General features: G+C 36.8%; 2 protein-coding genes across 2 annotated transcripts in view; both read right to left on the minus strand.

Moving 5' to 3' along the window:
• Positions 1–518: 518 nt before the first annotated feature.
• On the minus strand, positions 519–5,880 carry LOC128549298 (uncharacterized). Its single transcript, XM_053525869.1, has 5 exons — positions 5,735–5,880; positions 4,897–5,548; positions 2,383–3,066; positions 1,137–1,153; positions 519–684 (listed from the first exon to the last, which is right to left on the minus strand). Exons 1-5 carry the CDS (start codon positions 5,878–5,880, stop codon positions 519–521), a joined length of 1,665 nt encoding a protein of 554 aa, XP_053381844.1.
• Positions 5,881–6,133: 253 nt separating this feature from the next.
• Positions 6,134–14,881, minus strand: part of LOC123540871 (tubulin epsilon chain-like) — a 32,228-nt gene continuing 23,480 nt past the window's right edge. Inside the window, exons 6-12 of the mRNA XM_053526734.1 lie at positions 14,450–14,516; positions 13,754–13,874; positions 13,131–13,333; positions 10,208–10,348; positions 9,241–9,381; positions 8,033–8,207; positions 6,134–6,687 (exon numbers count right to left, since the gene is read on the minus strand). Coding sequence (XP_053382709.1) covers positions 6,529–6,687; positions 8,033–8,207; positions 9,241–9,381; positions 10,208–10,348; positions 13,131–13,333; positions 13,754–13,874; positions 14,450–14,516 — 1,007 coding nt within the window. The 3' untranslated portion in view covers positions 6,134–6,528. The remainder of the gene's footprint in view (positions 6,688–8,032; positions 8,208–9,240; positions 9,382–10,207; positions 10,349–13,130; positions 13,334–13,753; positions 13,875–14,449; positions 14,517–14,881) is intronic.

The following is a 14,881-nucleotide window of genomic DNA, read 5'->3' on the forward strand; positions in this document are numbered from 1 at the left end:
TTTGAGTGAGGCCTGAACCCACATTGGTGAGGGCAAGGTGATTCCAAATCAGCAACCACTCAGTCACGAACGCATGCTATGAAGTTTGAGGGCCACAGGCCCAAGAGTTCTTCAGCTATCTACGTATCTTTAACCAGTTTTAGTCTAAAGGTCACTGTAACCTTGACCTCTGACTTTAAAAACTATGGTGGCCATGTACTGATCACAGTCAGGCTAAGAATTTAGACAAGAAACTTATTACAGTCCTGATCTTTGACCATTGACACCCAAAACAATTGTGGTTCATCAACCTGTGTGTTAAATTTAACAGTACTAGACCAAAGCAACGTCTAGTTATTTATCAGAAACTATTTTCAGCCCCGGGGATTCTGTGACCTTAACCTTTAACCTCCCGACTCCAAAAACACGATGGGCATCAATTCATTATGCTATGAAGTTTGATGACTACAGTTGAAATATTCCCAATTTATTGAAAATGAGGCTGCTATGGCCGCATGCTTAAGGTTGCTGACTTAAAATTATTTGCCTTTCACAGCTGTGGAAGCTTCACTTGTAGTGTAGAAATCTTTCAAGTGAGGAAGCCATCTGGCTGGTATACCAAAGGATGGTGCATTTACCAAGACGCCCGCCTGCAATGAATCAAGGCCCAGAGGGGCACCTGGGGTCTTTCTCCACCACAGAAGTCTGAAATCACATTCAAAAACACTGCTTTTATCCAAAGTGATATCGACTGTCTAAAGACTAGTTTTCAATCTAGTTTTTTTAAAATAGAATAGAGTGAAAGGAAGTGTCTTTGGACATACACAAAGACAAACTGGAAGAAATTTTTAAGAAAATGATGAAAAAATAAATAACAAAACAATGAACTTTGTTTATATTTTATTCAATATTAACTTGAGTATGTAATGAGGTAAATTTTGTAAAGTGATGCTACTCAATATCAAACACTTTTTCAGATCATCTCATCTTTCAAGACTTGGAAAAAAAAAAAAAAAATTATTACATCACAGGATATTCTTTACAAATTTTGACCATTTTAACTTTGAAAGTATCTGTCAGAGAAAATAAGTAAGTTTCAGAGGCCTTATTTATACAACAAATAGTTTCAAATACTTTATTCCCCAGCACAATTCTACCTCAACATGTTGAGATCCTGTGAAATTACAAATGAGCCGTGCCGTGAGAAAACCAACATAGTGGGTTTGCGACCAGCATGGATCCAGACCAGCCTGCGCATCCGCGCAGTCTGGTCAGGATCCATGCTGTTCGCTTTTAAAGCCTATTGGAATTGGAGAAACTGTTAGCGAACAGCATGGATCCTGACCAGACTGCGCGGATGCGCAGGCTGGTCTGGATCTATGCTGTTCGCAAACCCACTATGTTGATTTTCTCATGGCGCGGCTCAAATACTTTTTAGGGACCAATTTTCATGGAATTCATGGAAGCATAAACCCAAAAAAGTAAATCCCAATGAAAAAATAGAATTCCAATTCATTTCACCTTCAAAAGTTGAAACACAAATTCATGTCCGCATAAAAATAGCCATTCTGGACAAAACCATGAAATTTCATGCCCACAAAATGACATGATTTCACAGTATTCTTGTGTGTCTAGCCATCTAGCAAGAATTAGTTGATAGTCTTTAATACTATGAGTAAAACTTTTTATTATACAATCAGTTATGTAGGCCTTTTCACCTGAAACTTGCTCTTATTATAACATGTTATATTTTGATAGAAGCCTTTCATGAAATTACAGAACTTACAGACTGGACACAGGAAATGTCTTTCATGTATGTCCAACATGTTACAAATTGTGACCTGAGCAAGTCTGTAAGTAAAACATTGATAAGAAGAGTGCAGTTTACACTGTAAAGTAGACAGTGACTACCCAATTTGTACTGTAAAGTGGACAGTGACTACCCTATTTGACAATATATGACTACTACTCCATTTGTGGCTATAACATGGACAAAGACAGTACTCCATTTGTCATTGTGACATGGGACAACGAACAGCCTATTTGTCAATGTAACACTGGCAAGGACTACCCCATCTGTCATTGTTTGTTTTGGGTTTAACACAGTTTTTCAACAGTATTTCAGTTACGTAATGGCGGGCAGCCTAACCAGTGTTCCTGGATTCTGTACCAGTACCAATCTGTTCTCCGCAAGTAACTGCCAACTTCCCCACATGAATCAGAGGTGGAGGACGAATGATTTCGGACACACTGTTTTTCATCAATTGTCAAGAAATACATACGCCTCCCCCAGGGCTTGAACTCACGACCCCAAGATCCGTAGATCTGCGCTCTCCCTATTGAGCTAAGCGGGCGGGCTCCATTTGTCATTGTGATATGGATAATGGCAATCCTATTTGTCACTATAACAAGGACAGTGGCAACCCCATCTGTCATTATAACATGGACAGTGGCAACCCATTTGTCACTATAAATAACATGGACAGTGGCAACCCCATTTGTCACTATAGCATGGACAGTGGCAACCCCATTTGTCACTATAGCATGGACAGTGGCAATCCCATTTTTCACTATAGCATGGACAGTGGCAACCCCATTTGTCACTATAACATGTACAGTGGCAACCCAATTTGTCACTATAACATGGACAGTGGCAATCCCATTTGTCACTATAACATGGACAGTGGCACCCCCATTTGTCACTATAACATGGGCAGTGGCAACCCGATTTGTCACTATAACATGGACAGTGGCAACCCCATTTGTCACTATAGCATGGACAGTGGCAACCCCATTTGTCACTATAACATGGACAGTGGCTATCCCATTTGTCACTATAACATGGACAGTGGCAATCCCATTTGTCACTATAACATGGACAGTGGTAACCCCATTTGTCACTATAACATGGAAAGTGGCAACCCCATTTGTCACTATAACATGGAGAGTGGCAACCCCATTTGTCACTATAACATGGACAGTGGCAACCTGATTTGTCACTATAACATGGACAGTGGCAACCCGATTTGTCACTATAACATGGACAATGGCTATCCCATTTGTCACTATAATGTAATGGAATTTTCCCTTACAAAATGAATGTCATGAAATTATGTGACAAATAAACATTTAGCATACAAGTAAATGCTGAACTAGAGTAATTTAACTTAATACAAGGACTGTTTTCAATATTTAAAGTGTTTATATACATCATACCTAAGTAACTTTCCTTCAAATGGACTGTTTCCTACAAAGATTCTTCATAAAAATTAGAATGTCATCATTGTTGACATTTCTCCTTGTGAGAGAGTACTCTACATTAGGATAAGTAACTCTTGTCATAATTAGTACAGGAGGCAGATGGTTCTTCTAACGAATAAATTAATTACTCCCCGACACGTACAGGAAGAGATTTTTACCACATCATGACTATCTACAGACGTATTGGAACATTTCTGACGATGCTGCCTTGTGCCATTTACGGTATTTAAAAATGGCGGACACGGAACTTTGGACTACTTCTACCTTTTTAGGGTCCGGCTTTTCATGAATGAATCTTTGTTACGAATGAAACTTTTAGGGATTCATATTTATGCTTAAATAACTTAAAGCCTGATGTAAGCCAGATATTTCACATCAATTGTAACATTTTACTATGTATGTACTATATATTGTTAGCGTAACAAATTTCATCTACATGTATCACAGTACGCTCAGCGTATAATGCTCCGGCTTTTTGTCGATATGTTATTTCATAATGTATATCATGTATAATTATGTGGCTTTTCTTTTAAGCCGTGCTTGTAGTACTCGAGCCTGAAATGTAATGCACTTTTATTGTTCTCATTGTTAATTGTTGCTTTGGGCGTATCACATTACCTAGTCTTAAGCCGGGATTTTCATTGGTCAAGCCGTTGCCATTGGCACTCCAAAGGCTATAAATACGGGTGTCTGCGTTCAGTCGGTATCTTCTTCTCAACCGTAAAACCTTGAGAAGTAAAACTCACAGACGAGACATTTCTATTCAGAAATACATTTTCTATTAAGAAATACATAAAAGCTCTTTAGCAAGGTAAAAGAAACACTTATTAGGCAGTCTTAACTTTTTTAAAGAGCAGAAAGTCAAATTCATATAATAGGCACTTTTAGCCCTACAGAACAACAACAACAACAACATATTATGAAGTAAATACAAAACCATGTAAACCGAACCTTGCAGTATGCCTAGTCTGAAACTACCACGTTATGGCAGAACCAAAGAGATGCATTGGTCTCCGTAATTCTACTTATATTCACATATTAATGCTTTGTACTGATGTAGATTCTATATATAACTGCTTTGACTGAAGAAGATCCCATTGCATAGGCCTAGGTCCTCCATTGTTATCTATGACGATGTATTTATTTCTCCGGTGTAATATCATTTCTACGATGCCATATTGTCAACTTCTGGGAACGTACTCTTGTGTTATGTTTACAAGCGTTACACGATTATTATGATGTCGCAATATTAAAGAGCTATTTTTAACCGTTCATCCGAGTTCCTGTGGTAATTTGAAGGTATTGATGTAAACCAGAAAGGAGTACCTGTATATATGCACTTCATCTAAACTGATGGTGATGTATGTATACTGGTTATCATTATGGTCCGATATCCTGACTAGATAGTGCCGAAAAGGTATTCCCAAGGTATATGATATATATATTGACGCATCTACAGAGATTGTCCAATATCGACGCATCCAAAGAGGTTGTCCCAGGTATATATTTCAAGGCATCTGGTGTTAATCGCAACATACACTTGTATTTGCATGCTTTATCAAGGGTAGATGTTGATGTGCAAATACCAGTTATTACTAAATAGACCGGTATCCTGATTAATAAGGATGTGCAACTACCCAGGGGGTAGGTCCTTACATGGACAGTGGCAACCCGATTTGTCACTATAGCATGGACAGTGGCAACCCGATTTGTCACTATAGCATGGACAGTGGCAACCCCATTTTTCACTAAAACATGGACAATGGCTACCCCATGTGTCAATATAACATGGACAGTGGCAACCCCATTTGTCAATATAACATGGACAGTGGCAACCCCATTTGTCAATATAACATGGACAGTGGCAACCCGATTTGTCACTATAGCATGGACAGTGGCAACCCGATTTGTCACTATAGCATGGACAGTGGCAACCTGATTTGTCACTATAGCATGGACAGTGGCAACCCCATTTTTCACTAAAACATGGACAATGGCTACCCCATGTGTCAATATAACATGGACAGTGGCAACCCCATTTGTCAATATAACATGGACAGTGGCAACCCCATTTGTCAATATAACATGGACAATGGCTACCCCATTTGTCACTATGACATGGACAGTGGCAACCCCATTTGTCACTATAACATGGACAGTGGCTACCCCATTTGTCACTATAACATGTACAATGGCTACCCCATCTGTCTCTATAACATGGACAATGGCTACCCCATTTGTCACTATAACATGGACAGTGGCATCCCATTTGTCACTATGACATGGACAATGGCTACCCCATATGTCACTATAACATGGACAGTGGCTACCCCATTTGTCACTATAACATGGACAGTGACTACCCCATTTGTCACTATTACATGGACAATGTCATCCCCATTTGTCACTATAACATGGACAGTGGCAACCCCATTTGTCACTATAACATGGACAATGGCTACCCCATTTGTCACTGTAACAGTCAATGACAAACCAATTTGCCAAGGTGACATGGACAATGGCTACCCAATTGTCACTGTTATAGTCAATGTCAAACCCATTTGCCAAGGTGACATGGTCAATGACTACCCCATTTGTCACTGTAATAGTCAATGACAAACCCATTTGCCAAAGTGACATGGTCAATGACCACCCCATTTGTCACTGTTATAGTCAATGACAAACACATCTGCCAATATGACATGGTCAATGACTACCCCATTTGTCATTTGACAAACCCATTTGCCAAGGTGACATGGTCAATGACTACCCCATTTGTCACTGTAATAGACAATGACAAACCCATTTGCCAAGGTGACATGGTCGATGACTACCCCATTTGTCACTGTAATAGTCAATGACAATCCCATCTGTCAAAGTAACATGGTTAATAACTACCCTATCTATAACTGTAATAGTCAATGACAAATTCAGGTAACATGGTCAATGACTAAACCTATGTCTCTGTAAGATTAACAGTGCTTGCTCAATTTGTAACAACATTTCATTCACTTGTCAATGTAACACAGGCACTGACTACACTGTGGAAGCTACCAACTACCATCTAAACTGTCACAGAAGCATTGATAATGGCTGCATATTCTATCATTGCAACATTATCAATTACTTGGATATTAATCAAAATGTCAACTGAATCCATCCCTTTTAACACTGAAAATAATTTCTTCCACCAAAGGATTTAACACCTAATGTCCATTCTGTTATAGTGGCATTGATAACGATTCCTCACTTCTTCACTTTACATAATCTATTTTTAGAAACAAATCATCAAGTCACAACTTGCAACCTTGGTTCAGGTAGTGGAGGGTTAAACATTTGCTTCTCTAGGTCTGAGTATTCTTGGATGATAGAGTTCAGAGATTCAAGGCTTTGAGCAAAATCAGACATCTCCATTCCATCTACATGTGTGTAATGATGTACATGGGCCTGAAAAGAAATAATAATAGTAGTCTGCAGATATGACTATATTTGTGAAGGTTGCAATTTCACTAATATTCAACAACAACAAAGAAACAATCATTTAAGCAGCATAAACCTAGATCAAATTGATTTGCAGCATGATAGAGTAAAACACACTTTCTTCTGTAATAAACAAAATACTATAGCACAACAAACTAAAACTATCACTGAATGTGATTAATACCCCCAGACTTTGCTTTGATAGAGGAAAGTGGGTTGGACCTAGTGACAAGCATCCTGTATTCTGCATGTTGTCTTGACAAGATCCATAATTGATACAAGTTATACGCAAATCCTTCCAAGCGCTTGGAAGAATTTAAGCAAACAGGTATAAAGCTATCTGACTTTTTGCCCTTGTGACCTTGACCTACTAACCTGGGTGATTTACTCTGCACATCATCTTGATCAGGTAACAACTGATACTAATTTTTAACAAGACCACTGTCTGGACAGAACATGTATATAAGAAAAGAGTTACAGTTCAGAATTTCTAAGTATAAAAAAGGCAATAATACTAACCAAAATGCAAGAAAGAGTTATGGTTCTTGACCTACATTATAATTAACTAATGATGAAAAACAAGTGTGCGAATTTTCAAAGCTGTAGCTCTAATAGTTTTTGAGAAAAGGTGGACCTAAACAAAAATTTTAACTAAGAAACTCAAATTTTTTAAGTACAAAAAAGGGCCATAATTCTGACAAAATGCAAAACAGAGTTATGGTACTCGGCCTACAAAGTCAACTAATGAGATTAACAAGTGTGCAAAGTTTCAAAGCAGTAGGTCTTATAGATTTGAGAAAAGGTGGAACTAAACAAAAATTTTAACCTAGAAATTCAAATTTTCCAAGTAATAAAAGGGCCATAATTTTGACAAATTGCATATCAGAGCTATAGTTCTTGGCCTACACATCTAATGCTGACAAACAAGTGTGCAAAGTTGCAAAGATGTAAACAAAAATATTAACCAACGCCAACGATCAAGTGATGACAATACCTTGTAGATTTTTTTCAAAAATCAGATGAGCTAAACCAGGTCTGGGTATCAACACTATTAAGCTTTAAATTCACAGTTGTTTACAGACCTTTTCTCAAGAAGTTTTGGGTAAAATTCATATAGTATTTTTCAAATTCAAGTACTTTTTCAACTGTTATGGGGTTTTAGTCATTTTCAAGGAATAGTATCAAATTCAAGAATTTTTAAGGTCTGCGCATACCCTGGTTATGGAAAATGTACATCAAACAGTAGGCAAGAACACTCAGAATATCCCAATACCTTTCATGATAGAAATATATTTTGCCATACAAATAATACCTTTCTCTTGTAAAGCTTTACAAATCTATCCTTGAGTTCTGTAAAGTTGTTGTGAATACATGTATTGTTGGCGAGTGTTAATAAAGAGTAAGACTGGCCCACCGGTGGTACAGAACACAGCCCCGTCTTCCATCCTTCAGTGTTCCAATGGATAAACTTCAAGTTCGGCTTCAACCTATAAAAGGGTAAAATTATTAAACTCAATCAGGTATAAGAATATAACAAATAATAAAATTTAAAAACTTGCAATACATGACCTATTTGGCATTGAAGAAACCTTGACCTTCTTTTTATACCAAACTCACTTGGTGTGCATTGTACATTTGTAATTCTTTGTATGAGGAAGCCATCCAGCTGACTAACAGGAGGTCTGTGTGGATCTGACCAGGTGCCCTGTTCATACGCAACTATGATTTTTCATTAATCATGATGACTTGAAGGAATGTGGTAGAGGGTCAAAAAGAGATCAATGCTGTTAAATTATTTTGAAATTGAGCCAGTAGTTTACAAGGAGACGACTATAGTTTCATTTGAATATATGAAACTGTTGCAGTGTTTTATTCTTCGGATGTGTTTTACACTGTACACTTTTTTTTGTTTAACCTTTAACCTGCTAACGGCAAGTGATTCTGCTTTTGCGACCAGTGCAGAACAAGATCAGCTGCACATCTGTGCAGGCTGATGATGGTCTAAACTGTTCACTATTCAGTCAGTAATTTTGTTTTTAACACCCCTTCGAAAAATAAATGGTACTGCCCAAATTGAATGATGGACAAGTCCATTTTAGAAATTTAGCAGGTTAAAGATTAATGTGTTCTGACAATAGTATGAGCACTTGACTTTTATAGCAACTGCAGAAGATTTTCTGACAGTTACTTTTTTACAGTTATTAGTAAGAAATACAAGTACAATAATTAGGAAATTAGGTAAGAAATACAATTATTGGCATGAAATATGAACGCAAAATTGAATAATTTGATTGCTTTGTTGAATTTGATGCCATACCAACATTCAAGTCATATGGTGACTTTCCAGTTTTCAGTAGTGGGGGAACACCCGAGATGCACTTGTATTTTATTTCAGGCATGGACAGACACCTGCACAGAACATCCAACCTTCTATAAGCCAGCTGGATGGCTTCTAAACATGTATAACTTTACATTCCTTGTAGGGTAGGGAAAGTTGACGAGCAAACTTCCTGGCATTACCTTTCTATATTACGCCTGACATCAGAGACTTCAACATTTCCTCGGACCATGAGAGCACATGCTAGATATAGACTGTGTTTAGGATCTGTCTTCAATAACTGGTAGTCTTTAGAAAATGCATCAGAGAACATCTGGTCCAGTCTGAAACAAAAATAATACAAATATGGACTTTCTTTGCATAGGGTTTAGGCAGATACTTTGCAAAAAACACCCTTTGTTTACTCTACCAAATCTTACTCAACTAATAATGATAAACAAGCACACAACATAAAGTATTAACAGAAGTAAAACAAGATTCATGCCCCAGAGTGTATGACCAAAGATGTTGTTTTCTGAGGTTTAAAGTTTACAGGTGAAGATCATATGAAGGTCAAGGTTATCTGTATATAGGTCAGTTTGTAGGTCTTGCCACAAGGTCTATTAAGTGTGAGCATGAACTAAATTGGGTCATTTACGTGGGCTGTGGAACCAAAAATATTACCTTATTTTCCCCAAGTGTTGGGACAGCATTAAATAATTATTTTTTTCAGTGTCCCAAGACTTATTTTCCGAAAAATAATTATTTTGAAAAGTGTCACAAAAATATGGACACAATAACCATCATCGAGTAACATCTCCCACCCACCCATGTTAAAGCAAAAAAAACAAACTGTTAACAATTATCAGTAATTATTTTGTTGATAAACTAAGTACTCGACCTTGTTTTCATCATCAATTAACACCCCTGCAAAGAGCTAAAAGAAGTGTGTCGGTATCATGACATTTGAAGTGGAGATCAAAGCGGTATAGCTGCCTGAGATGCGAGTTTGCAATATCCCATATAAACTGACAGCGGTAATAGTGGATATCCTACCTCTGTGACCTATTTGCCCTCAAGGAAATTACATTATGGTTAAAGAAGAATATCTTATTATAAAATGTTGTAGCAAAAAAACCCAAAAAAACATAGGAATAGACAACTTATTACCTTCTTGGAGGTAGACTCACATCGGAAAGCGTGAAGAGAGGTGACTGACTGGAAACGAGGTAGTGTAGCCGTGGAAACGGGACGAGATTCATCGTTATCTCATTCAAATCAACATTTAGTGACCCTTCGAACCTAGCAGAGCTGAAAGTTATAAATATTCAAATAAAAGACAGAAATAACAAATATTCAAATAAAAGATATAAGTCACAAATATTCAAATGAAAGACAGAAGTTAAAAATATTTAAATGAAAGATACAAAATATGGATATATTATCTGTACTGAAATGTTTTATAACTTTTAGAAGTATTTTCAAACTTTAAGAACTCAGGTATACAGGTTTACTTTCATTCAAGGCTAACACTGACTGAACCAAGTACAAAATCTTATTAAATAAGTGAAAAGTCTAATACTCTGCATGTATTCTAGAATGTCTGGTACACATGGGAACTGTTCTCACTACAAAATGAATAGCCAATGACAGCTTTAATGAAAACCATATCTTAACTACAACATTGTTCTGTTTTCTTCCATTCTTGCATAAAAACTACTTTTTTCACTGGATCCGCCCATGTATTAACAGGAGAAAAATCGTGTGCAAACAAGGCAATTCACGTGCTGTTTATACCCGATTTTTATTTTTGAAATGCTTTCCCAGGGACGTATATGTAATTCTGCGCAGATTGACATCTGGTATCTGCATCTTTTTTCTTTCATAAAAACCTCTTATTGAAGCATTAAAGATGCAATCTAAATCATAGAATGTTTTACTGTATCAGTAACTAACACCAAATGCGCTGCCCCCAACATTGTTCGTACTCGTTTCTTCCCTTGTTTACTCCCCTTTCAGAACTCTGCGTCAATTCAGATTTTGTAGACAACCGTGAATGTTGAAGAACCGCGTGTTTACCTGTGTGATTGTTTGTTTTTAGGTATCATATTTATGATTTTGGTAAGTATAAGTCAGTATGTTTTTATCTAATTTCTGGAAGAATTTATATAAACAGCTTGGAAACTTGACACTACGTTCGTACTCATCCGTACTCCAACTGCGTGGCCGTACTCAATATAACTCGAATGTAAAGTTATTATTCTTGAAATTGTGATCCCGTCCACCAAATTGTAAAATGATATGAACAATTATTGGTAATTTTATGTTTGTAATAATGAGAGATTAAAAAAATCGCTTAAAAACCTTCAGGATGTGTTTTTGATAGTGTTGTTTATTTCCGGGCCCTGGATACGGATATTTAAAACATGTTTACCGTTTCCAAGAACAACTGGAATGGTAAATAAAAAATGTACCGGAATCGTCAAGTCATCACGTATGAAAACAATACATAAATCGTCGTGAAATATATTTTTATGCAAGAATAGCGACAATACACGTTTGTTTCGGTCTCGGTCACAAACAATCCCGCGGGCTTCTGCAGACGTTAATACACAAAAAAACGTGTATTATCCCTACATTGACAGCAATATCAGAACGCTATTCTTAAATTTTACAGCACTGTTTACTCCCATTTCTGCCTGCTATATACACTGCTGTCTGCAATCAAATTTTGGATTTTTTAGCCTCAGTGGCCCCCAAAAGGGACTAAATATTCCCATTTGGACAAAAAAGACAGGACCTTATAAGGATTGTAAGTATAGTATGATGAAGATCTATCAAACAGGTCATGATTGAGAAGTTATTTTTAGAATATATTTCTATTTTCACCTCTAGCTGCCCCTGGAAGGAGCCAAGCAATCCAATTTGAACAAATTTGGGAAAGGAGTCAAAGGACCTTTAAATAATGCTACAGACAAAGTTTGATGAAGATCCATCAAGCAGTTCATGACAAGAAGTTGTTTACAGGTATTTCTATTTTTAGCTCTAGTGGCCCCTACATGGGGCTTAGAGCATCTACTTGAATAAAACTCAGAAAGGCCCTCAAAATGATGCTATAGACAAAGTTTGATGAAGATCCATTGAGTGGTTCATGAGAAAATATCATATAAAGCTTTTTCTATTTTTGTCTTTTGCAGCTCCTAAATGGGGGGTCCAGCAGAACCATTCCAGTGTGGACCTTACCAGGATGCAATAGACCAAGTTATGTTTAATTCTGACCAGCAGTTCCAGAGATATGTTTATTTTAATTGTGGACAATGGATGATCAACAGATGACAGACCATCCCTCTCTATTAATAGCTCACCTAGAACCTTCGGTATATACCGGTAAGCTAAATTCTAGAAACGTCAGTATAATTTTGAAGAAATTGTGGTTTTGAGTTTTTGTAAAATGCGCACTATAAACTGTTTGTGACAAGAGTTACTAATAAACAGGATAAATTAGCAACAACACGTGTAGCGTTTGTTCATAGATAATTATTAACTTCCAACGTTTCGGCGTTAAGCCTTCATCAGGGAAGAATAACAATAAAAACAAAGGACGTGATGTCGTTAAACAACGTCGCGTAAAAAGGCAGTAAAATGTATACAAAGTTTTTTTGTTTTTTGTTGTTTTTTTTTTTGACAAGAGTTACAACACAAGCTTCACGTGCACAGGAGTCAATGGTCATGCTTCAAATATCACTAAAGAAACCATCATATTGGACTGGATTTAATGAAAACTAATGGGTGAACATCAAAATATTTGCATATAAGTTGCAAGAATGAAATGAGCCGCGCCATGAGAAAACCAACATAGTGGGTTTGCGACCAGCATGGATCCAGACCAGCCTGTGCATCCGCGCATTCTGGTCAGGATCCATGCTGTTCGCTTTTAAAGCCTATTGGAACTGGAAAAACTGTCAGCGAACAGCATGGATCCTGATGTTGCACATTGACTGTATTTTAAATTTTCTCTAACTCTTTTCTTCAACTCATTTTCTAGCTCTTTTTCCAAAATATAGAAACAAAGATATCTTATATATGTACAAACCTTGTCATATTCAACAATAAATTAGCAACAATATTGTTCATGGTGTCAAATGGTTTTTCATTGGCTGGTTTCACAACACTTCCATCACTTGCTGTTATAGCACTACCAGCTTTTACGTCTCCTCCGACACTGGAATACATCCGCTTACCCGTCTTAGTTGGTGGAATGGCTTGGTTGATTTTGTTTACTAAAGACACAAGGGCCTGAAATACATGATTGAATTTCAAGCTAATTGCTGTAAATTGCATAATCAGCTATTTGAAGGCTAGGCTACGAGTTCCTCGTTCTTTAAGTCGATTGTCCATGCACAACCTTTTCATAAGGCACAAAAAACTGATTCACTCATTGTTTGTTAAAGTATTAGCACATCATTTTTACAGCCTACCTTTTCTGTTAACTCCCATTAAAAGAACACTGTTTTGAAGGGAGAGAATTATTATATATCAATTATACAGTCATACAACTTACTGTCTACTAGGAAAATCTGCAAACTCTGTTCCAAGGAGACTGTTGTAAGGGAAAATAACCATGAATTTCTTTATAGAAGAACTGACAGTTTTTCCTGTCAACCCTAATACTGCGAGAATACTGTAATCAGGGGAGGTAATGATGTTAATGTTTACCTGATTTTCTATTGGAAGAACACAGTCAGCTTTTTCTGTTAACTCTCTCATTGCCAAAACACTGTTATAAGGGGAGGTAATCACATCATCATCCACAGATGGATATACCGCTGTCACAAATCTAGAATGATATCATATTTTCATGTTCTTCTGACACAAGACACAAGCATGCAAGGCCTTCCATGGATTATATCATATAAAAATTTTTTGCCACCTTCTTTTTCTAATCGGTTATGTTGGAAGCTAGTTTGGTTCAAATGGTTTCCAGTTTTTTAAACTCTTTTTGCCAGTCATAAACTGGATAGAAACAGTGGCAGAGATTTGGTGAGATACTTTTTTAACCATATATTCTCTTACTAACACTGCCTTAGAGCTTCCAAGAGCAAAACTGTGGTCTTTCTTTTTAGATTTCTACTATTATACAGATTAAAGTACACTTCAAATGTTTGAATTAAACATGACACTTAGGGTGTTTAAGAGCCTGCTGGTCTTTGTTCACTGGTGGTCTTTGGCATAGGGTATTGAAATTTCAAAGGGACTGCATTAAGACGAAATTTCAAATGCTGAAATTACAAAGGGAGAGCATTCAGGCAAAAATTCAAGAAATGCATTAATGTCAAAATATCAAAATAGAACAGACATAAAATTTTAAATCCACTATAGATCTAAAAGATGAATCAGTATCAATATTATTACCTGTACACATCTGGGTACTCATCTTCTAATAAATTCAGGATAAATGTACCAACTCCAGACCCTGTCCCTGTAATAACAAATAAAATATGTCTGTCTTATTCTGAATAAATATGCCACATCCAGACCAAGTCCCTGCAATAACAATTAAAATTTATCTGTCTTACATACCGAATACATATGTCAACTTCAGACACTGTCCCAGTAATATATAACAAATCCATAATAGATGCCCACAGGCAACATGTTGAGCCCGCCAGCTGTCAAAAGGACTAGGAGTTGCACATGACACCTTGTCTCAAACATTGACGCAAACATTTATGCCAAATAAAAAATGATTGCAAAAAGTTAATGTTACAATATAAGTTATTTATAGTAACAGCAAAGGGAAGTAAATATAAAAAACAAATCTAAGTCCAACAAAAATCCTTACCA

The sequence above is a fragment of the Mercenaria mercenaria genome, chromosome 16 (genome assembly GCF_021730395.1).
Source record: "Mercenaria mercenaria strain notata chromosome 16, MADL_Memer_1, whole genome shotgun sequence".
Classification (NCBI taxonomy): Eukaryota; Metazoa; Mollusca; class Bivalvia; order Venerida; family Veneridae; genus Mercenaria; species Mercenaria mercenaria.

Excerpts from the sequence above, each read along its gene's own strand:
- LOC128549298 (XM_053525869.1), bottom strand. The coding sequence starts at position 5,880 with ATGTCACTTTGGCAAATGGGTTTGTCATTGACTATTACAGTGACAAAT. Across the intron at positions 5,549-5,734 it reads CATGTCACCTTGGCAAATTG|TGACATATGGGGTAGCCATT; the intron begins GTTTGTCATTGA and ends TCCATGTTATAG. Across the intron at positions 3,067-4,896 it reads ATCGGGTTGCCACTGTCCAT|GGAAAATTCCATTACATTAT; the intron begins GTAAGGACCTAC and ends TCATTTTGTAAG.